General features: G+C 60.1%; 1 protein-coding gene across 6 annotated transcripts in view; it reads left to right on the top strand.

Moving 5' to 3' along the window:
- The window catches only part of RRBP1 (ribosome binding protein 1), a 66,747-nt gene that overhangs the window by 38,624 nt on the left and 4,759 nt on the right, over positions 1–23,364 (top strand). For all 6 annotated transcript variants that reach the window (XM_070052116.1, XM_070052114.1, XM_070052115.1 and 3 more), the window contains 14 exons: positions 6,156–6,304; positions 7,242–7,364; positions 11,996–12,148; positions 13,719–13,837; positions 14,171–14,324; positions 17,245–17,383; positions 18,124–18,293; positions 18,402–18,436; positions 19,450–19,540; positions 20,007–20,099; positions 22,132–22,224; positions 22,302–22,385; positions 22,479–22,568; positions 23,145–23,237. In XM_070052116.1, coding sequence (XP_069908217.1) covers positions 6,156–6,304; positions 7,242–7,364; positions 11,996–12,148; positions 13,719–13,837; positions 14,171–14,324; positions 17,245–17,383; positions 18,124–18,293; positions 18,402–18,436; positions 19,450–19,540; positions 20,007–20,099; positions 22,132–22,224; positions 22,302–22,385; positions 22,479–22,568; positions 23,145–23,237 — 1,586 coding nt within the window. The remainder of the gene's footprint in view (positions 1–6,155; positions 6,305–7,241; positions 7,365–11,995; positions 12,149–13,718; positions 13,838–14,170; positions 14,325–17,244; positions 17,384–18,123; positions 18,294–18,401; positions 18,437–19,449; positions 19,541–20,006; positions 20,100–22,131; positions 22,225–22,301; positions 22,386–22,478; positions 22,569–23,144; positions 23,238–23,364) is intronic.

Genomic DNA, 23,364 nt, shown 5'->3' with positions numbered 1-23,364 from the left:
TTTTAAAAGAACACAAAGTCCCCTAGAGAAGTGAGCCAAGCATCAGTGTGAGTGGCCGCTAGATGATTCTTCCAGAAGCCTCCCTTCAGCCACCTGAATACAGCAGCGCCGGGGCCATGGCAGCCCCAGGCCCTGGGGATCAGGGAGCCTAGGGCTGTCTGCTCGGGTCTCCATGTGCCTGAGAAGGAAGGGTCTCACCCCCTGATCCTCCAGGGGTCGTCTTTTTGTAAAAAAAACAAACCAACCTGGGACATGAGTTTCCCCTGGGCATGCATTTGTTTTTGTTGGAACTGAGGGAAGCAACAAAGCAGTGAAGTCATTTCACTTTTAAATTCCGTGGGATGTCGTCAACATGCAGCCACCCAGTTCTGCACACTTTGTTCTTTGTGCAGCCAGAGGAGCCAGACACGGGTTGTTGTGGACGTGATTTGTACTTAGTTCCAGCACACTTACAACTCCAGGTAGGATGGCTGTGGCAGTGGGGGGTCAAGGGCAGCCGTGCCTCCCAGCGCCCGAGTGGGCTGGACTTCATAGCCTGGGCTGGGTTTGGAGGTGGCCATTGGCATGCTGCCCTGGGTCTGCCTGGGTTGCTGGCTGGTGAGCAGTGAGAGGAGAATGGATTGGGAGGAATCACGGTGCCTCCCAGTGCATTTGGCAGCTCTGCTATCTGCCAGGACCTTGTACAGGTTGCTGTCCTCATGGGCTTGGGACCCTTCACAGCCACAGACCGCAGAGGTGCAGTCAGGGCGAGGCTGGCCGTGATGTTGGCCAGAGCCCCTTGATCCTGCAGACAGGAACCCTGAAGGGAGCTGCTGCTTCCGACTCACAGGAGGAAAGCTGTCAGGACTTGGGCTCAGCAGGAGTAGGGGCCTTGTCTTACGTTTCTGAATCTCTAGCTGTAGACGCTGGTGGTTACCTGTGCAGCGCTGCGCTTCTAGGAGCACAGGGAGCCCCTCCCGGGGGTCCTGGCCCTTTGCCTTTTTGCAGCAGACTGCGTTCAGCTGGGTGACTGGGACGGCAGGCCATGGAAGCTGTTTGAGTCGGGTCAGATTCCTTTCTGTGGGGATCCATGCTCTCCAGGGTGGCCCCTTCATCCTAGGAAGATGAGTGAAGACCAGGCGCTGCCTCAGCTTCCACTGTCAGAGTCCCTGACTTGACCCCTGCACCTTTCCTACCACCTTGGCCTCCTGAATACTCGGGTTTGGCCCGCGGTCCTGGGCTCCTGCCTGGAGTGCTACCTCTGGCCTCATCCCTCTGGGTGTCCTGAAACCACGTTCCCCTAAATGCAAACCTCGCTCCCTCTTAGACATTGCTCTTCACCTACAGGATGAAATCAGAATGCCTGGGACCTACTCCATTGCCTGTGGGAGTCTGACCAGCCAGCCCTGCGAGCTTCGGCTCCTTTCCTGTGCCTCGTCCCTTCCCGAAGCCTACACGCTGCCTCCTTCCTTGGTGATGCGTGTGGCTCCTGCTTAAAGCTCTTGTTGTGCTGCTTGCCTCGACTCCCTCCGTACTGCTCTATTGTCCTGTGTCCTCTGCCTCTCTCAACTGCAGTCCTACCTTCCTAGCTTACCTTTCCAGGCTTAGCATTTTGCAGACTCCCAGGTACACAGTAGGTGCATACTACTGTGGAGACCTGCTAGACCTGCCTGCTCCGAGCATGGCTGCTGGGCGCATTGAGTGGCAGCTGCTGTGGAGCTGGAGCTTTTCCATGGGCCCATCCTGGGCCCGAGGCGATAATCCCCACTGTTCACCAGCAGCTGTCCACAGGCATCGGAGCAGTCCTGGCACGGTTCCGATGCCTGCCCTGCTGGCTGAGTGAGCCAGGCCTTCAGTAGCTGGACACTGTTGGGGCAGCTGCTGAGCCAGTGCTGGGCTGCAGAGCCTCCTAAGTCCCTTATGATTGAGACCTTCCTCTTAGGGCTGAGAGCTGGCCATTGGGAACCTGATAATTATGTAGGCGGAGAGCAGATTCTCTCTAAAGGACCCCATGGTTGACAGTGAGAGGGAAACACAATCCTGCATGCGTCTTTGCGTGGCGAGTTTAATTTTAGGGTTAAGCTTCCAGTGTGTTTGCAAAAGGGAGCATAGCATGATTTTGAAATTTGGGGCAAAATGCACATTACCCGAGCCACTGTGTAATTTTGGGCTGGGAATCCTAGGAGGCACAGGGCTTCTCTTAGCTAAAGTGCTGCCTGTTTAGCATCTTGAGTGAAGACAGTGGTGTCCAGGCCAGAGCAATAGGCTCCCAGGCTCCAATGCTCTGTCCTGGCCACGACCCTGGACAGACTTTGCTCTGGAGTGCCAGCCTTGTCTGCCTTTTCCATTCCATCTGTGAGAGCAGGGAAAGCGCCCAGCTGTCCATCCTGAGGGGTCAGGGTCTGGGCCTTTCCTCTGGTTGGGCCTTGAAGGCTGGCCCTGTTGCTTCCTTCTGCTGTGCGTTGTCCCAAGCATGTTGCAGTTTAATCTCTGCAGCTAGGCTGTGAGGGGGGACAGATGACACCTCCACTTCACAGACAAGGGAACTGAGACCAAAGACGGTTAAGCATGCAGGCATGCAGGTGGAAAGCCACAGAGCCCAGGCCACCTGCCGACCAGACCAGACACCGTTCACGGGGTGCGTGTTCAGCCCCTCAGTTTTATCCGTTTCTTTTGTTTTTTTGATGGAATTAGCTGACAGCACTAAAGGTCAGAGATGGCACATAAAACTCATTTCTAGTCTCATGGACAAATCCGCAGAACTGAGGATTCTGGCTCAAGTTCCCCCATGGGAATGTTGCCTGGGGATGAAATAACGTGTCCAGAGCCCTTCTGGATGTCACCGTACCCTCTGCTGGGTGGGGGTCTGCCCAACGCTGTCATGGTGAGACTCAGCCCTGTCTCCCCTCTGCATTCTCTGCCCCCGCAGTGAGCTGACCTGTGGGATTTAGTGCCCTGGGCTCTTTTCGGTCTGTGGTTTTACAGATTAGATGTTGAGTGTTGACAAATCTCTCTTAGTACCTTAAGGGTTCACAGTACCAGGGATTACGGGAGCTGCCGGTATGCCTCCTGGTATGCACGGGACATGTGAGCAGGTGTTGCTGTTACTGCCTTATTTAAATGTGACTTACCCAGGGGCCCAGGAGTTCTTCCTGCTTCTGAGCACTTTTCTTTTTTATTTTGGTTTCACAGCCCCTGATTTGGGGACAATAAAGGTGACACAGTCATTACCTAAATGATTTCATGAAAAATGCTTTTGTAAAGTTATAGTTTGGTTTTTTCTTTAAGACTTTATTTATTTATTTTTGAGATAGAGTTACAGACAGAAGGAGAGACAGGGAGAGAGCGGTCTTCCATCCACTGGTGCACTCCTCAGATGGCCACAGCAGCCAGAGCTGGGCTGTTCCAAAGCCAGGAGCCAAGAGCTTCCTCCAGGTCTCGCACACAGGTGCAAGGGCCCAAAGACTTGGGCCATCTTCTACTGCTTTCCCAGGCCATCAGCAGAGATCTGGATCAAAAGAGGAGCAGCCAGGACTCAATCTGGCACCCACATGGGATGCCAGCACTGCAGGAGGAGGCTTAGCCTACTACACCACAGTGCCAGCCTCGAAGTTATGTTTCTTTAAAAGTAATTTTCTTTTTTTATTTGACAGGCAGAGTGGACAGTGAGAGAGAGAGACAGAGAGAAAGGTCTTCCTTTGCCGTTGGTTCACCCTCCAATGGCCGCCACGGCCGGCGCGCTGCGGCCGGCGCACCACACTGATCCGATGGCAGGAGCCAGGAGCCGGCCCTTTAAAAGTAATTTTAAAGATAAGTGTGGGCCGCGCCGCGGCTCACTAGGCTAATCCTCCGCCTTGCAGTGCCGGCACACCGGGTTCTAGTCCTGGTCGGGGCGCCAGATTCTATCCCGGTTGCCCCTCTTCCAGGACAGCTCTCTGCTGTGGCCAGGGAGTGCAGTGGAGGATGGCCCAGGTGCTTGGGCCCTGCACCCCATGGGAGACCAGGGGAAGTACCTGGCTCCTGCCATTGGATCAGCATGGTGCGCCGGCCCCAGCGCGCCAGCCGTGGCAGCCAATGGAGGGTGAACCAACAGCAAAGGAAGACCTTTCTCTCTTTCTCTCTCTCTCACTGTCCACTCTGCCTGTCAAAAAAAAAAAAAAAAAGATAAGTGTGGGCAGGAGCATGGAGAAGGTTCTGCAAGTTTATGTGGGGGTGTTGAGTGGGCAGAGGAGAATTAGACTTTATGTAGTTTTGAGTACAGTTTTTTTATTTTTAAATTAAAATATTAATGGAGATTAATTAAATTAGCAAGCTTTAATAAAGATGTATAAGAATGCAACTCTTGGGAAAACCCTGGAAACCCTTAGACAGCAGATGCTGGAGGAAGCACACAGCTGTGGAGGCACCACAGAGAGCAGTGGGCCAGGTGGTATTTGCACAGGAAGCCAAGCTCGGTATAAGGCCTGGAAGGGGCATCTTGTGGGGAGAGCGTGAGAGGCCAGAGCCCTCCATCGCCTGTGGCCCCTGCAGGGACAGGTGCCGCCAGAATTTCAGCAGGGTTGGGAGGGGGTAGAGCAGCCTGTGGTTGCAGTGTACCATCTCAGCCACGTGAACCAGGGCTGCCAGAAACAAATGGAGTCCACTTGAATGCCATGTTTTTGCCTAAGCCAATTGATCAGAAGTACTGCTGCAGCATGCAGTCAGTGCATGACATCTACAGAGAGTTTGTTTATTTTTTGACCAAGCCTTTGAGTGCATCCTACCTGTAGCACTGCAGTCCCAGCAGCCATGCTGCGGGCTCGGTGACCTTTGCAGGCGTCAGCAGGCCACAGGCCACGCGCTCTTCCTGTCCAGGCTGCGTTTCCGGTGGTGTCTCCGACACAGGGCTCCCTCTCCTGGAAGTTGGGTGGGAGGGAAGGCCACGGGGCTGCTCCGAGGGTGAGTGCCCACGTGGGCTTTCCTCGTGACGGGCTGTGCTCAGACTCTCCTGCAGAGAGCAGACACTTACCACAAACCGTTTTATATCAGAATGTGGACACAATGCCACGACGAGAAAGAAGGGGGGCTTCCTCCATCCCCTGCCCGCGACGCCTGCAGTGTCAGCTTGGCTATGTTTAATCTGCCGAACTTCTCCGAGTTCTGTTACAGAGGTGCTCATAGCAGGCAGCTTGCCCACGCCCCACGCTCCCCTTGCCGAGGTATCATGCTAAATGCTTCAACTTGCCATGAAAATATTGTGACGAATCAGTGGAAATATTGTGACAAGCCAGTGAATTCGGGGTTGCTATGGAAACTGCCCCCCCAGTCCTTGTCCTTCTGAGGTGGGCTTAGCTGAAGTGGCAGGCTGGTCTGTTTACTTTGTCTCCACTTGTTTTGGGCCCTGTCATTCAGCCACGAGGCAGATGCGGCCTGGACAGAGATGACTGCCTGGGCGTTCATTTCATCAGTGTGCCCTGTTGCACCCTCAAGGCTTCCTGAGAGCCACAGTGAGGGCAGAACTGACTGGGGGTGGGGGAGATGGGGGGAGGTGCCAGGAGGTTTTCAGAGGAGGCCGTTGGTGGTTGGCGAATGGCTGTGTCCTCCAGGCGGTCACTCGTGTTCTAAAGGAGCCTGGCCCAGGCTTCCCTTTCCCCAGACCTGTGCTTGAACTTGCTCCAGGGGGGTTGGGAATAGGGAGTTTGGGCCAGGATGTGCAGGAAGCAGCCTCCCCTTGCCTTCTATTCTTCTCCCATGACTCTGCATGTGTGTGGTGAGTGATGGGTTTGGGGGGTCAGGCAGGGCCCACAGGGCTGTGGGGCTTGGTCACGGCCAGGTTGTGGGAACCTTGCTGAGCCAGGCAGGGGAGGAGAATTGGGCCCAGGCATTGCTGGGAAAAGAAGGAGAGAGAAGCCATCTCTGGGGGAAATGTGCCTCGCGGAGTTCTACTCGGTGATTAACAAGGGAGGCTGGTTGCTCCCAGCCCAGGCTGAGACCTCTCTGGGCAAGGTTGGAAGCTGGTGCAGGGGCCCCTTAAGAGCAGGAGGCCCCTAGAGCCTGCCCACCCACCCAGCCTGCCGCCCCAGCCAGGCAGAGTCCTCCTCCTTGGCCCTGTGGGGCAGTGAGGGAGGGGCTTCAAAGCTGTGGCGAGCATTTCGATGTGGGTGTTAAGTCCCAGCTCTTCTGCTCTCGCGGCACAGGGCCCCCGGACTCTGACAGCCCTCTCTACCTGCCCTATAAGACACTGGTCTCCACGGTTGGAAGCATGGTGTTCAACGAGGGCGAGGCCCAGCGGCTCATCGAGATCCTGTCCGAGAAGGCGGGCATCATTCAGGACACCTGGCATAAGGTGGGCCCCCTCCCCTGGTCACACTGTGAGGCCCCTGCAGCTGGCCAAGGCGGTCTAGCCCTTCCTTCCTTTGCCTCCCTGGCCCTGGAGCCCCAACTCCCCAGCGGAGGATGCTTGTTGGGCTGGCCATAACCACCTGCTAGGCTGTGGAGAGAATGTTCACAAAACAGCCTGCACTTCTGGGCAGGGTCCTGGGAGGCTGTGAAGGAGCCGCTGCAGACTGTTACAGGGGACTCTGGGGAGGTAGCAGGGGTGGAACACAGGAACTGGGACCCCATTGGTTTGCAGCCAGAGCCCCAGGAACAGTGAGGAAGTTGTGGGGCATAGCATACGTGAGGGAAGCCTTTGATGAACCCGAAAGCACCCCTGCTGTCAGATGCAAGTCCAGAGGCTAGCTCCATCCCTGGCCCTCCGACCAGTGAGGCCAGGAAGTCCAGTGTACCTGTGTTTGTTCCTTAAACCCAGAGTCAGGATGCAAGGTCATCTTGCTGGAGAATTTTGTGCTGGGGAGCCCTGCCCTGAGGCATGACTCCAATCTTGATTATTATCAGCCCTGCTGGGGGTTCCTTGCCCAGGGAGCGGGGCCCTCCTGGACATGAGTACTGCAGGAGGTAGGCTCAGCTCAGGCCACCAACCCAGGGACCACCTCCCTTACCTTCAGGCTGCCCACACCAGCTCAGGGGTGACTCAGCCAAAAATAAAGTCCAGGTGTCCCTCGGAGGGGCTGGAAATGGCCACACTTGCAAGAACTGCCCAGGGACATCTCTACCTGCGTGGCTGGGGCAGCGTCCAGAGTCAGGCGGGACACCCGTGTTGAAGCGTGCGCTCGCCATCCAGCCGGCACTGGGCTCTGCCCTTGTCTGATGGCTGAGGTGGGGGCCTGAGCCCAGGGTCTGTCTATCCCCTCTGTTTATAAAGCTCTGGTGGGCATTTCCAGGCCACTCAGAAGGGCGACCCCGTGGCGATTCTGAAACGACAGCTGGAAGAGAAGGAGAAGCTGCTGGCCACGGAGCAGGAAGACGCGGCTGTCGCCAAGAGCAAACTGAGGGAGCTCAACAAGGTACAGGCCCTGCTGTCCCTGCCCTCTGCAGACCTCCACCCAGGAGCCCCTGCTGCCTTGATCACGGGAGCCAGGGCGCAGCTCCTGGCTGGGATCTGCAGGCACGGAGCTGTTTGCCCGACCAGTGAGCGAAGGGAAGAGTGCACAGGAGCTGGGCAGGGCGCTGGGCTCAATGTGTGATAGGGATGATGGCCAGAACTGGCTCTCCCGGCTGGTTCCACCACGAGGAGGGTCTCTGCACCTGGATGCCGTTGATCCGTGCGGCTTCTTGTGAATTGGGGTGAAACCATGTTGCAGGGCACGTCAGGGGGACTTTTCCCTTCCTTTTCCCATTCAGAGAGTGGTGTGCAGGGAAGCAGCTCCTTGGGTCAGCTGCCAGCTTGGTGGAGCAGAGCTGTTCCCCGGGTGGCATCGTTTAGGATGTGTTGGGGCCCATGGCACAGAGGGCCACCCTTCACCCTGCTAAGTTCCCTGGAGTCCCTCCCTTGGCCTCCCTACTTCCTGGAGCCCTGCCTTCCAAGAGGACACGCAGAGCAGGGCAAGGGGGTCTGCGGGGTGGTTGTGCTGCATTGGGAAGCTGTCCCCTCCCTGCTTGTCCACCACCTGCAGCCCTTTCTCCAGGTGCCTTCAGCCTCATGTTCGAAAAGAACTTGGAAATGAGGTAGCCTGACACTCTATCCTAGACTCAGGAGGTGGAAGGTTCGCCAGGTGGGGGATGGTCAGGCCTCCAGTGGCCTTCCCTCTGTTCACGTGGGACTGTGCCTTATCTCAGAAGACGTGTCCATGGGCAGCGTCCACATGAGCCACACTGGGTTGTTGGTTAAACACAGGAGGGAGGGGCTGCTTGCCCTGGCTCATGGAGGCCTGTGGTGCCCATCTCTCCCTGGCTCCCAGCTCAGGCATCCTGCTGCAAGTTAGGCAGAGGCCACAGAAATTGGCAAGCACTGCAAGTGAGAGCCCTCACACCCCAAAGGCCAGCTGCCCGGCACACCGCTAGTTAAGTCTTGTTTCCCTATCTTTGTGAACAAAGAACCCTGTGAAAATGTGACCCCACAAAGTCTGCTCGAGGGTCACACCTGCCTGCCCCTCCTGCACAGAGTGGCCTCTGGCGGTGACGCATGGCCCCATCTCTTCCTTTTGCTGGATTCTCTGTAAGGTGTAAGGGGGTACGTCCCCTCTAGAAGGAAGCCCAGGAGACAGGGCCCCTGTGCTGGTCACCGGGCGCCCGTGCTCTGCCTCAGAATTGACCGTGTGGTTTGATTTCCAGAACCAAGATGGCAGCAAACATAGACAGCTCACTAGTCCAGCAGCCCCACCCTGTCTATGCAGGGCAGTAGGAGACATCGCGGGCTATGAGCTCTGGAGCGAAGCCTTTGCTTTCCACTGCCTCCCGCACTCCAGCGCCAGGTCGTGGCTCCAAGGCGAGCAGAGGTTTAAAGGCCTGTGCGGCCAGGGCCCTCTGCACTCTTGCCACAGCTTCCTCCCAGCGGCCTGAAGCTCTCTGTGCTCCCGGAGGCTTTTGTGGCCCCGTGAGGACCTCTTCCAGCTCTGCTCAGCTCCTAGGCCTTAACCCCGCCTCCCCACCTGCCCTGCCTCTGGCCTTTCCCCTGTGCCCACGCTGCTGTCTGCAGACAAGCAGCGCCCATTCTCGCTTCCCTGGGCCTCGCCTCCAGCCCTTCTCTTGCCCTTGGGTGCCCTCCTCTGCGGGGCTCTGCACATTGCCTTCTTACTCTGGAGCCTTCTGGAGCTCCCTAGGCTCTTCCCACACTGAGGTCCTCATTCCCGTCAGGCATGCTGTATGTGGCTCCTGTTGGGCCTTGGACCCCACACAGCAAGCCCTCTTTGGCCTCCTGGCCCAGCCCAACCTGCCAGGCCGTCCATGAGCAAGTGGCAACCGGGGCCCAAGGCTGCCCCAGCTAAGGGAACAGGCCTTCACTGGCATTTCCTGGGAGTAGCTGGCATCTGTCGTGCTCCTGGGATTTGTGCACTGTGGGCTGTGGCAGCTTTCTGTTGAGAGCCCTGAGCAGAACCAACATGTTCTCACTGTGGTGCCCTGTCCCCAGCCCAGCACTCTGGAGGGAAGTTGACGAGTGAAAAGGGCCACGTTCCTCTGGCCTTAATCCCCAGCAGGAGGTGGTGAGAGGGCCAGGACCTTTCACAGGCTTGCTGGGTCCCGCTAGCGAGTTGTATAGTTGAACTGGAGGGGTTTGGTTAATTCTGTTTTGTGGGGCCGTCATCTGATAGATCGGTGCTTCCCACGTGAAATCCTAGCAAAATGAGGTTCAAGGACCAGTCCAGGTCCCATCCCCTGGGGGTGATGGGCTCGAGCATCCCGAGAGCTCTGTCCAGGCCCTGTGAGCGTCTGCAGGACCCAGAGCTTGGGTGCCGGGAATCCTGGCAAGGGCTCCCGCCACGTCACCGACGAGGCTCAGCCTTCTTGGGAGCCTTTGCAATAATCATCTTCCTGGCACTGCAGTCCACGTCGCCAGGGCCTCTACTCTGAACCACACGTGGATGCTGGGCTTTAGGGAACGTGCCTAAGGAGCCCTGGGGCTCCGGGACCCTTGGGGAGGAGGTGCTCAGGGTAGGGTGAGAAGAGCTCCAGTTGTCAGTTGTTAACCTTCTCTGGGTGGAGGTTGCCTGCAGGCTGTGCCTCTACCCGCCCTTTCTCAGTCAAACGGCCAAGGCTTGAAGCTTGCACCACGCAGAGCCCTGCGGAGCTGGGAACGTGCCCGAGAGAAAGCGGAGGCACAGTCATTGCCCAGTGATGGTGCCAGGCCTCATCCCCCTACACAGCCAAGGAAAACTGGGCTCCACGTGGAGGCTTCCACCCCTCCCACCACCAGGACTGCTTTTTTGGGAAACCAGTCCAAACCTTGTTACCAAAGTCAGAATTTCACAGGAGGGGCCGGGGTGGAGGGGCGGGAGGAAGAGGGGGAATGGGGGTGGGCAGCGGGAGTCCTGGAATTTGGAGGTCTTAAAAGAGGCCACAGAACTAAACAGACGTGCTGAGGATGAAGTGACTTCTCTCTGCCCTCCACAAAACCCCAATAGCCAACTAGGAGGGGGAAAATCACACTGGATTCTGGTAGTCTCAGGACCCTGACCCCCAGGAAGTTGGGACACGCATGCCTTGAGCCTGGTGGATACCAAGAACCACATGAGGCCTGCCCGGGCTGGGAAAGGATGTCTGGTGTATAGAACAGAGGTGGGCAGAGGACAGCTCCCCCAGCCCCCCCTTCCCTCTGTGTGGCCATTGGTGTGCTGGGGCTCTCCAGATTTGGTTTCCTCTTTCTTGAGGCTGGGCCAGGTACTTCAAGGGGCTGGCATGGGGGAACCTGGAACAGAGAGGAGCCCTCCCACTTTGGTGGTGGAGGCTTCGCCTTCCGCATTGCACCTGCTCTGCCCACGCTGGGCCTGCGTTGGAAGAGGCCCTCTGTCACCTCCCTGGACGGAGGAGGGTATTGGCCTTCCTGCCCCTTCTGAGACCTCTTGGACTGCACCTTCCCAGGTCCGGCTGTTCCCCAGCCCTGGTCTCGTCTGTCCTCTCCGAGGCCCAGCGGCCTCTGCTTGCAGTGCAGATCGCAGTCCTCATGTGAGCCTGGCTTGTCTGCAGTGGGTGCAGTGCTGGTGATGCCCTCCCACTGCTGGAGAGGGCCGGCAAGTGTGCCTTAGCTGGACCTGCGGGCTCACCAGGCACAGCCGGAAGGAGGACTGCCTTGGAAAAGCAGGGCTGGCAGGTGCCAGCTGCTCCTGGGAGTGCCAGTGCACAGAACCGCACTAGTACCGGTGCCAGCCCGATCAGCCCTGCCCTCTCCGGGCTCTGCTGTCTGAGGAAAGGGCACACCTGCTTGGGGATGGGCCTCCCTTGCATACTGGTTCCTCTTCTCTGCTCTGCCTGGGGCAGGGAAGGGGACGCCCTGAATCTCATGGGACACTGGCATCCCGGTTGCCCAGAGGAGCTGTGCCCGTGGTGTGTGCGCACCAGGCAGGTGTCAGCCTGGCCAGAGACAGGGAGCACACTCGCCGCCCCTCCTCACGTTGTCACCCCTGCCATCCCCTGAGCTTTGTGCAGTACCACAGCTCTGGGGTGACTCAGACCGTGGCCAACCCTGCTGCCCCTATGCTCTGCTCCCCAGACTGGGCATGCAGCACTGACTGGAGCACATGTTCCCTTGGGCTGAGGTGGAAGAATGACAGCTCTCAGTGTCCAGGCCCTGCAGTCGTGGGGCTGGCCCTGAGCAACGATGTCTTCATCCCCATCCCAGCCACCAAGGTTTACTGCCTCTCAGGCCCGACAGAAGTGCTTGAGGGGACGTGGGCTATGGGAGCCTGGACTGAGCCACACTGGGGTGCTGTCAGCAGAGGGGCTGAGCTGATGGTGCCCACGAGGGCCCAAGGATGGTGCGGGGTCTACACGGCTCCACTGCAGCCAAGGCCTGGCATCAGCCCACACCCAGCCAGCAGGATTTCCCAGGATCCCTTGTCTCTTGGTGCTCCTACTGTAGCTGGGGGGTCCCTTGGTGGCTCTGGCCAGCAGGAGGGATCTGTCCAGCCTCCTCCCAACCCTGGGGGTGCCTCTACTTCTACCCCCGCGGGCCTGACTGGCTCCTTTGCTATTCTCTTCCCAGGAGATGGCAGCAGAAAAGGCCAAGGCAGCAGCCGGGGAGGCCAAGGTGAAGAAGCAGCTGGTGGCCCGGGAGCAGGAGATCGCAGCTGTGCAGGCGCGCATGCAGGCCAGCTACCGTGAGCACGTGAAGGAGGTGCAGCAGCTGCAGGGCAAGGTGGGTAGTGGCCTCAGCCCCCAGGGAAGGGACTCTCAGGTCTGGCAAGGGGCGGCCTGCACTTGAGATAAGGATGCCCTTGGTGGGGTCTGCGTAGTGTGTGGAGGGGCCAGGGGTTATCACATCTGGCTGGACTGTGTCAGCCCGCTATGCGTATGTTTTTTTTTTTTTTTTAAGATTTATTTTATTTATTTGAAAGAGTTACAGAGAGAGGGAGAGCCAGAGCCAGAGAAAGAGGTCTTCCATCTGCTGGTTCACTCCCCAAATGACTGCAATGGCCAGAGCTGGGCTGATGCGAAGCCAGGAGCCAGGTGCTTCCTCCTGGTCTCCCACACGGGTATAGGGGCCCAAGGACTCAGGCCATCTTCTGCTGCTTTCCCAGGCCATAGCAGAGAGCTGGATTGGAGGTAGAGCAGTAGGGACTTGAACTGGCGTCCATATGGGATGCCGGCACTTCAGGCTGGGGCTTTAACCCACTATGCCACAGCATCGGCCCCAGTGCGTGTGTCACATTAATAACCAGGAAAGTGTAAATTACAATTTAAAGAGCACTTTCACCTAAAGAGCGAAGCTCCCAGCGGGCCAGCTCCGTGTCCCCACCTCCTGGGTATCTGTGCAGCAGGTGCTCATCCTCCCTGTGGACCTGGAGAACGCCACCTCCACACAGGCTTGGGAGCTCCCGTGAGACAAGAGACCAGAAAGTCACAGTTGGGGCGGCCTTGCAGTGCAGAGGGTTAAACCGCTGCGTTAGGATGCTGGTGTGCCACATCTGAGCACTGGTTTCAGGGCCCGGCTGCTCTGCTTCTGATCCAGCTCCCTGCTAATATGCCTGGGGAGGCCCAAGTAACTGGGCCCCTGCCAGTGGGATTCCTGACTTGTGGTTTCAACCTGGCCCCGACCTGGCCGTATGAGGAGTGAACCAGTGGGCGTTCACTTTGTATGTGTGGGTATGTGTCCATGTCCTTCTCTGTCATCCTGCCTTTCAAATAAATAAATAAGTATCTTTAAAAAAGAGTCCCAGTGCTGCAGCGAGGGGCCTCGGGCCAGCGCCAGGCAGCTGCCTGTCCAGACCAGCTGGCTCTGTAGTCAGAGCCTGATCCTTATCTCACAGAACCTGAGCTCTCCTCGCTGTGGCCGTGCCTCTGCCCTGCTGCTCAGCTCAGGAGGCTCATGGGAGGTCAGAGGGCAGGAAGCGAGTGTTCCTCGGGGCACCTACAGGCTGTGACTTGTGGTCGTGTGCTTCATCTCAGCACAGTCAACCCTGGGTGACAGACGTCACGGGGCGTGTCAGGCTGTGGCCTCAGCAATGAACCCCAGGCAGGCCGTGAGCAGTGAGAGGAGAGGAGGCGAGTGGCTGGGGGTGGGTCACACTTGGCCTCAAGCCCCTGCCGCTGGCGTTCGGGCCTCTTGCTGCACGGCACCCTCCCAGCCTGCCTGGGGTGCAGGGGGCTCCTTCTGGGGGGAGGTCTCTCTGTCGTGTGTCCTTGCTCCCCCCCCATCCAGAACCCAGTTCTCTGCAAGGCCAGGCAGTGTTCTGATGCCCCCCACCACCACCACCATGCCTTTCCAGATCCGAACTCTTCAGGAGCAGCTGGAGAACGGCCCCAACACGCAGCTGGCCCGGCTACAGCAGGAGAACTCCATCCTGAGGGATGCCCTGAACCAGGCCACCAGCCAGGTGGAGAGCAAGTGAGCCACGTGTGCACGACGCGGCGGGGTGCGCTTTGGCTTCCTGCTGGACGTGTGGCCGGTTGTGGTGGCCGTGCCCAGGCCCCATGCGGCTCTGCTGCCTCCCCATGCAGAGCCCTGTCCTGGGCTTTCCTCTCCTGTCTGGGTTCTGAGCTGCTGTCTTCTGCTGGGTGGCCTGGTGTCCCCTCAGTGCTCTGGCCTGCAGCGCCCCCTGGCTGGAGCTGGCATCTTGCTCTGCTGGACGTATGGTGCTTGCCCCAGGCCCTACGTCTTGGAGGCGTTCAGAAGTCCTGGGTGGCGGCCCGCAGTGCTGAGGCCGTCTCTGTCTTGCAGGCAGAACGCGGAGCTGGCCAAGCTCCGGCAGGAGCTCAGCAAGGTCAGCAAGGAGCTGGTGGAGAAGTCGGAGGCCGCGCGGCAGGAGGAGCAACAGCGGAAGGCCTTGGAGGCCAAGGCAGCTGCCTTCGAGAAGCAGGTCCTGCAGCTGCAGGTGGGTGAGGCTGGCCAGCTCCGTGCCCCACTCGCTGCCCCGCCAGCCATGCTGGGTCATCGCTCGCGAGTGCAGCACAGAGCCTGACCTCTGCCTCGTTGGTAACAGCGCCCGCTGGCACAAGTGGGTGCTCCCTGCATGCTGAGCAGCATTCAGAGCATAATGTGGGCGTGAACTCAGCCAGTTCCCGCTGTAACCCTGTGAGGGAGGTGAGCTGGAGTCTGCATTTGCCCCAGAGGGACGTTTGAGGCCCAGTGGCTAAGCGAGTACCCGGGCCCACATGGCCAGGACGTGGCAGAGGCAGGACCTGACGGCAGCGTGCGGCCCCAGAGCTGCGTGTCCTCCCAACTTGCCACCACCATGGCGCTGCAGGTCTGCAGTAGCCGCACACACAGCCTGCAGTCGGCCTCTGGACCAGGCCTGGAAGCCTGTTTTCGAGGGAGAGTACCCTTTCTCCTTCAGAGGCAGGGACGTTGTCCCCCGTCCCACAGTGCGCTGGGCAGCGTCCTCAGCCCCCGGCCTTGCTGCCTACCAGCCCAGTGACTTCCCACCCCCACTGCTGTCGGGCCCTCTCTAGGGAATTTTTTTTAAAGATTTATATGAGGGGCCAGTGCTGTGACATAGAGGGTAAAGCTGCTGCCTGCAGTGCCAGCATCTTATGTGGGTGCTGGCTTGTGTCCTGACTGCTCCACTTCCAATCCAGCTCTCTGCTGTGGCCTGGGAAAGCAGTAGAACATGGTCCAAGTCCTTGGGCACCTGCACCCATGTGGGAGACCTGGAAGAAATTCCTGGCTCCTGGCTTTGAATCGGCACAGCTCTAGCCGTTGTGGCCATCTGGGGGGTGAACCATCTTATGGTAGACCTCTCTCTCTCTATCTCCATCTTCCCACCTCTGCCTCTGTGTAACTCTGCCTTTCAAATAAAATAAATAAATCTTTTTTAAAAATATTTATTTATATGAAAGAGTTACACAGAGAGAGGAAGACAGAGAGCTTCCATCTTTTGGTTCACTCCTCAAATGGCTACAGCAGCCGGGGCTGGTTCAAGCTAAAGCCAGAAGCCAGGAGCTTCTAGATCTCCCATGTGGGTGCAGGGGCCCAAGGACTTGGACCAGCCTCTGCTGCTTTCCCAAGCACATTCACAGGCAACTGGATTGAAAGTGGAGTAGCTGGGTCTTGAACTGGTGCCAGTATGGGGTGCTGGCATCGCAGGCAGCGGCTTTACCTGCTGTGCCACAGCACAGGCCCCTGGGGTAATTTTTAGGGCAGCAAGGAAATCCTGGTGACGCCAGGGGCTTCCAACCCTTTTCTGTTCCCATTACTGAAAGGCTGTAGGACGTGCTGGGGACACTGGGGCTGTCCTGTGGGAGGGCCCAGGACTAGAGACAGAACGCTCAGCCTGACGTGTGAGCGTACACTGGGAAGCAGAGAAGGTGGACGTAAACACAGCTGGGGTTTGGGTGGAAGAGAGATGGCTGCCGGGAGTCGTCTTGTGTGTACATGAAGCAGACAGAGCCAGACCAGCGCACTGGGAACCGGTGGGGTGAGCCTGGCCGTGGTTAGGTTTTAAAGGTGTCCGGGGCTGGAGCTGCAGCTTCCAGCCGTGCCACCTCCTACTAGGTTGTTTCAGAGTCCCTGTTTCTCTGCCTGTGGTATGGGTGTGACAGTAACAACCGTCCCGTAGGGCAGCTGTGGAGAAAAGGAGCCCAGAAACACGGACTTGACCAGTCCCCGTCAGGAAAGCCTCAAGAGAGACTGAGCTTTGGGTGGGAAGAGCCACCCTCTGGGCTACGCCCGAGAGAAGTTCTGGGACTGTCCTTCCTTCACCTGCAGCCCTGTCGCTGTGGGCCAGCCGGACGTGGCCGGACGTGGCCGCCTGCACCCAGGGAGAGGCCCTGGGCCCTCATGTGACTGGGCAGGGCCTGCCTGAAAGAAAGCGTCCATGGAGGCAGGGTGCCGACGGCCTGCCCCCGGCTCGCTGCTTCGGGGGATGAGCTGTGTGTCGAAAATCCAGGAGCATTCTGTAAGCGTCCCCAGCTGGCCTGCCCGGCCATGCTGTAGCCCTGGCATTCAGTGTGACTGGCGGGGCTAGCCATGTTCTCCTTCCAGGAAAATTGAGAGGTCAGGTCCCGTGTTGTGGGTGTGTGGTTTCCTTTTAAGTAGGGTTTAAGTCCCAAAGGCAGGAGGGGTTCTCCATGCTTGCTTGTTGCTGGAACCCATGTCCTCATCGAGGCCAGTGACGAGTGGAAAAACACATGCAGTCAGTTTCCCTGCTGCCCGAGCCAGCCGCGGTCCTTCTTAAAGAAAAAGAGGGAGGAAGCAACCGGGGGATCTTACACGTGCGGGGCACCCTGCCCTGTCTCTACCACGGCACAGCTGTGAGTCCCTGGAGCCAGGGAGACAAGAGGCGGGGGCCCATGCTACACGCTGGTGCAGAAACTCGGTGCGGCCTAACGCACCCCTAGGGCCATGGCACTGTTTGCTTTATCCTCGGCCTTGAGCTGCCAGTGGCCTCACAGGTGCCAGAGCCACCCCCGCCTCGACACCACTTGTCAGAATGCCAGCTGAGGTGTGGCAAGGAGCCCGTGAGGTTGCAAGGGCTGAGGGGCGGCTCCTCTGTTGACCGCCTTGGACAAAGTGTTGTTTACTCAGGCTGTCTTTGGACTCCCAGAGCATGCACACATTCCCCAGTCACCTGACCAGAGAAACACTGGAACCCAGAATGGAAGTGGGAAAGGAGCGGAGGCCCTTGGCAGCTCTTGTCGCACAGAGAGGGTGCTGGCAGGGAGAAAGGTGCAGGGTTCTGGGGCATTCGGGAAGGGTGCTCTTCTGCCTGGACACACCAGAGACTGCAGTGGGCTCTGCTGGGGCAGGGGTGGCCCAGGTGAGAGCCGTACCCTGTTCTGTGTGCCGCTCCCCAGGTGTCTCACAAGGAGAGCGAGGAGGCCCTGCAGAAGCGCCTGGACGAGGTCAGCCGGGAGCTGTGCCGCGTGCAGACCAGCCATGCCAGCCTGCGGGCGGATGCCGAGAAAGCCCAGGAGCAGCAGCAGCGGGTGGCTGGTGAGGGCAGTGCCCTGGCGGCACCCCACTTGGGCTGGGGTCTGGGCTGGGGTTCTGTGCAGGAAACAAGCCCTGCCAGAACCCAGTGAGCCAGTCGTGGGCCCTGTGAAGTGTGGGGTATGGGGCTAGGGAAAGGAACACTGGGATGTGCACTTCTGGTCGCTCTGGTGCTGGTGGGAAGTCGACCGCAGGGGTGCAGGGGCCGGGGGACGTCCAGGAGGAGGCTTCTGTGGTCACCCAGGCCCCAGTGACAGGGTTGGCCCAAGGCCATCAAAGCAGTGCTGGAGCAGACGGGACCGGCCTGGCAGACGGTGATGGTGGGAAGCAGAGCAGCCAGGAGCAGGCCGGGGAGGCCGGGATCCGGGTTGGAGTCACGTGGACAGAGCTGCGTTGGGAGGTGGCCAGCAGCAGAGCCTGAGGTGGGGCTGGGCGGAGGACGAGGCTGCTGGCGTCCACAGAGCGCTTTCTAGGGGCCTCTGGCCAGGGTGCTCATCGCTGCCCCGGCCATGCAGTTGCGAGCCAGCGTTTAGGTCAGTGAGACCCCGTCAGTGGTCTGAGGGTCTCGGGACAGCACTGTGGGCGGCTTTCTGTATCAGCTGATGAGGCTGGGTGCTCCTGAGTCTGTCTCGCCCCCTCCGCAGCCTGCTGCAGCACACACAGGAGCCGGGGAATGAGCCCCTGGGGGCAGTGCTCCGTGTGTCCAGCCCCTGACCCTCACTCGCTTCCCTGTCCTGCGACAGAGCTGCACAGCAAACTGCAGTCCTCTGAAGCGGAGGTGAAGAGCAAGTGTGAGGAGCTGAGCGGCCTCCACGGGCAGCTCCAGGAGGCCAGGGCGGAGAACTCACAGCTCACGGAGAGGATCCAGTCCATCGAGGCCCTGCTGGAGGCGGGCCAGGCTCGGGATGCCCAGGTCAGCCACTCCCCTGGGTGCCCAGGCGGCCCCCGCTCCCCCTGCCTCCCCAGTGCCTGTGTGAGTGAGTCTCATGGAGACCAAGGAGCTGTCTGCCTCTCATTCCAGGCCAGCCGAGCAGAAGCAGAGCAGCAGCAGGCCCGGTAAGCCGGTGAGGGGAGGTGCTCGGGCTCCTGTCCACTTGTTTCCATCTCAGCTGCAGGGCAGAAGGCCCTGGCAGACGGGGCCTCTAGGGTCCCCTGGCGGAAGAGCTCCTTCCAGGGGTGGCACAGGCCTGGGTGGGGACACGGCAGCCTGCAGAGAAGAGCTCCTTGCTCCTTGCAAGGAGTGGAACTCAGCCGAGCCTCTGGCCTCCTGGCCGCTGCTGGCTGCCCGGCTGCCGTCTCCTGGTGGGGAAGGGGGGCTGGCCAGTCAGGTCCCTCCCCCTCCACAAGGCAAGGGGTCCACGGACTGAGCTCAGTGACCCAAGCAGGAACGTAGTTGCACAACCAGAGGGGAGACTTTGGGAGGCGCCCATGCTGCTTGCTGCACCAGATGTTTGGGACACGCGAGTAGTCGGAGCGAGCACACCACGCAGCGACTGCTCTGCTGGCCAGGCCTTGTTTTCCTTCCTGTCAGCTGCCCCAGGCTGTTCCTGGGGACTTTCTGGTTTGCCCACACTTGAGTGCCTGTTGTGGTGGCAATCCCCTCTGGGGCTCGCTTCCCTGGGTAGCTGCCCACAGGCCTGGACGCAGGCCCTGGTTGTCCACAGGGCAGTCGCAGGGAGTCAGGGGTGCCTTGGGTCTCGAGCAGTGTTGCTCAGGGTCCCTGTGGGGTGGTGACTGCGTCGTGAGTCTTCTGAGGGCCAGCTGGCCTGTGCTGTGGTCCCCAGCAGGCCCAGAGCTAGCAGGAGCCACACACCAGGCAGCAGGGCGTGGCTCAAGGGGCAAGAATGTCCTGGGAATCTAGCTGCCCGGGGCTTATCCGGTGCTGGCCGCTGTGGCAGGAGGGGCAGGGTGGCAGCTGGAGGGGCTGTCCCTGGCTGACTGGCCCCGCCTCACAGGTGCTCCCTGACTGTGCTGGGTGGCCTGGGCTGAGGAAGGGGGCATGCCCAAGGCAGGACCGTGCGGGCCATGGACACTTGGAGCCGTGGCAGTGACCTCAGTGTGTCCCCTAGCCTCAGGGAGCTGGAGGCCCAGGTGTCTTGTCTGGAGAAGGAGGCCACGGAGCTGAAGGAGGCCGTGGAGCAGCAGAAAGGAAAGAACAACGTGAGTGGGGGCCGCTGAGCCGGGCTGGGCTGGCAGAGAGGCTCTGCGATCAGCCTTGGGAGGCTGCTGGGTGCCCGCCCCGCTGCCCAGGGCAGCCCACGCCTGCTTCTCCTAGTGACTCCGCCCGAGCGTGGCGCCGTCCCTGTGCTGATGGGCCTGGTCTGGGAATAGGGGATGTAGCAGCCAGGCAGGTGACACAGCTGCTGCCCGCACTGCTACAGGAGGCCTCAGCCACAGACTTCCCACCTGCTCTTCCCATGAGGCTGCGTGGTGGCCGGAGCCCCCTCCCCCAGAGCCTTCCTGAAGGGGTGCTCTGCCTGGGGCCTGACCTGCACTGCAGCGGCTGGAACGTGAACATGCTGTCCCTTTGAGGGTCCCTCCTCGGGCCCGGAGTGCTGTTGGGCAATTTTGGCCATGCCAGTGACAGCCGTGCTGGCCGCTGACTTTCTCCGTGTCTCCCTCCCAGGACCTCCGAGAGAAGAACTGGAAGGCGATGGAGGCGCTGGCCTCGGCCGAGAGGGCCTGCGAGGAGAAGCTGCGCTCCCTGACCCAGGCCAAGGTCAGAGCCTGGCCTGCCCTCAGCCTCACCTGCTCATCAAGCCCATGCTCGCCCAGCAGCACCGCCTGCCACGGGCAGACACACAGAGCAGGCGGCTGCGTACAGGGCAGGGTGGCCTCGGAGCATCATGTAGACCTGCGCCAGGCCCCCAGCCCCTGTGTCTCCTCCTCTTCACTTCTCCCACCCCTCTGTCCCCTCTTTACATTGTTCTTCGGGTGAAGGGGCAGGATACCCACCCTTGCGTGACTGCTCAGCTGAGCCTTCTGCTGTGAGGGTGCGAGGGCTGAGTGCGGCCACCAGGGCAGAGACAGAGGCCATGGGCTGGGAGCCCAGTGCCTGCACCGCCTGAGCGAGCCTGCTGTTGAGCCCGTCTCAGACTCCTTGCCTTTTGTCCTGTGACACTTGGCAATCCTGCTTCTTTCCTGGGCCCTCTGAGATGGCGCAGAAGTCCCGTCAGTGACTCAGTCAGCTTTTAGTAAGCCACAGGGGCTGGGGCTCCCCTAGCAGTGAGCACATCAGGAGGGAAGTCGCCTTGGTCCCTCGCTCTGGCTGCCTCCCGGTGTCGGCCCTGGGCTGCACAGGAGCCAGCACACAGGGCTGGGATGGGCAGCCCAGTGGCTGCTGCAGCCCTCGCCCGCCCCTCTCTGTCACCCGTGCCCATCCTTTCTGAAGCACACCCTTCCTAGTGTTACCTGAAACAGGAGCTTTGCAGTGCTCCCCAGGAAGCCGGAGTCGAGGCAGGACGGAAGGGCAGCCTTGGGCTGGGCCACTAGGGCTGTTAGCCCCTAGGTGACCTCAGGGAGCAGCCGGCAAGACCAGAAGCTATGGCCACAGTGTCACCTGCCTGACTTAGAGTCACACGGGCAGAAGCAGCCCCAAGTGGGCCTCCAAGTTGTCAGCAGATTGCCTGAACTGCCGCGACTGTGGGCCTCGTGGGGGTCTCAAGGGCAGGGGTGCACAGCAGGCCGCCCATGTTACTTGTGGACAGTGACTGAGGCGGGCAGGGTGTACCACCGGGGTGTGAGTCCAACCAGCGGTGCCTGGTGGGGCTGGACGGCCCTTGGCACCGGCTGCACGCTGCTTTCCCGATCACTGCACGGTGGGTTTAGCCTCTATCGGCCCTGCTCCACTTGGAGTTCCTGGTGCTGCTCCTGGGTCCCCGGCTGTGCCCGGGTGGTGACAGGGCCGGTGGTGGGTTCCGTCTGCTGGGGGCAGGTTATTAGATAAAGCTGCCTGTTAGGCAGGTGGGGGCCGCCGATTTCCGTCCAGAGGATGCTGCCATCCTGGTCTGTGCCCTGTGGCCCCTTCAGTGCTGCTTCTGTTCCTTTCCCTTACACCTGTGGCGGGGGGGGGGGTGGGGCTTTTCCCTGGGGAGGCCATGGGGCTCTGGGCCGGCCAGTTCCCCTCACCCTGTGGCTCCTGGCAGACTGCCATTCTCTGCTCTGGCCCCCCCACGTCCCAGCTCTTTAAGACACTGGACTGTGGCTGTTCTCCTGCCCTTTGTAAAAACAAAAACATCCATGTTGTTTGAAAGGCAGAGACTGAGAGATGCACAAAGATGTTCCATCCACTGGTACTCCCCAAATGTCCCCAGCCAGCCCAGCGGGGCCAGGCTGGAGCCTGGAGCCTGGAACTTAAACCAGGACTCCCATGTGGGTGCCGGCGTCCCAAGCTCCATCTTAGCTGCTGCACCAACCGCCCATTCCCTCTTCCATTCTGCCCCCCTCTGTCAACTCTCGCACCCGTGACTCCACCCCTTCATGGAGAACTCAGAAAACGAGGGTGCATTGAACCTGGGCGCCAGCACCTGTTGCCCCCCACTGGTTAGCGCTTCGTCTGTTTAAATGGATCCAGTACAGGCCGGGGCTTAAACAGCGCTGCCCTGGTCAGCCCCGTGGAGCCACCTTGGCTTCTTGGATTCTCATCCCTCTCCTGAGGCTGCTGAGGTCAGCCCAGGTGGCCAGCAGCCGCGCCGCCACCCCTGCCCAGGTGCCCTAACCCTCGGGCTGAGCGCCACCCTCCACTCCCGCAGGAGGAATCGGAGAAGCAGCTCCGCCTAACTGAGGCCCAGACCAAGGAGGCCCTGCTTGCGCTGGTGCCAGAGCTGTCGGGCTCAGCACACCAGGTAGGAGGGCGGCTGGCCCCCAGGGACCCCTGCGCCCAGGGAACGCCCCCAGGCCCACCTTGCATATTTCATTGCAGAGTTACACCGAGTGGCTGCAGGAACTCCGAGAGAGAGGCCCTGGGCTGCTGAAGCAGCCTCCTGCTGCCACGGAGCCCTCCTCGGTAAGCGAGGCCCTCCCCTGGCTGCAGGAGGGGAGGGTGCCGCAGTGGGGCAGCAGCTCACCAGGCCCTGCGCCCCTCCTCCCACCCCCACAGGACCTGGCCTCTAAGCTGCGGGAGGCCGAGGAGACGCAGAACACACTGCAGGCCGAGTGCGACCAGTACCGCACCATCCTGGCAGAGACGGTGAGTGGCCGGGGGGCTTTTCCCTGGGGAGGCCATGGGGCTCCCCTTACATCCTGTGGCTCCTGGAAGACTGCCATTCTCTGCTCTGACCCCACCCCTGTCTGGGGCCCTGCAGGGTGGAAGGCAGCGTGGTGTCAGGCTGGCTCTGGGCCCCCCCCTGCCCTCTGCAGCCCCATGGCTGCGCCTGGTGCTCTCTGAGGGCCTGAGCTGAAGCTTTGGGGCTGATCTTGCAGAAAAGAGACTTGGTTACGGGAAGCAATTAGCAGCCGGTGTTGACTGGAACCCTGCTCCTCGGGACTTCAGGAGCTGTACCAGGTCCAGCCCTTCACTCTGCCCAACCTGTCCTGGGCCCCTGATGGGGCTGGCACCAAAGGCAAAGCCTCAGGGCCCCATGCAGTCATGACCCTGCAGGCATCTGCATGGTGACCAGGACCGAGGCCTTGTCCCTCCCCAAGTTAACACCAAGGCGCCAGAGCAGGGCAGGTGCCGGCCCCTTCAACAGGAGCTGGGGGCACGATGTGGGGTGGGGCCGTGGAGGAGAGGGCCCTGCCTCAGCACGACCCCCTCCCCACCCAGGAGGGCATGCTCAAAGACCTGCAGAAGAGTGTCGAGGAGGAGGAGCAGGTGTGGAAGGCGAAGGTGGGCGCCACAGAGGAGGAGCTACAAAAGGTAAGCAGAAGCCATGTGTAACCTACCCAGGACACCGGAGGGCCCAGGTTCCGGAGCCCAGGGGAATGTTGATAAGAGACTTGGGTGTCACCATTGCCATCTGTCAGGGCGCAGAACACGGCACTGC

The sequence above is a fragment of the Oryctolagus cuniculus genome, chromosome 11 (assembly GCF_964237555.1).
Source record: "Oryctolagus cuniculus chromosome 11, mOryCun1.1, whole genome shotgun sequence".
NCBI classification, from domain to species: domain Eukaryota; kingdom Metazoa; phylum Chordata; class Mammalia; order Lagomorpha; family Leporidae; genus Oryctolagus; species Oryctolagus cuniculus.
Note: the sequence above shows the minus strand (reverse complement) of the source record. Positions and strands in the feature narration are given on the sequence as shown.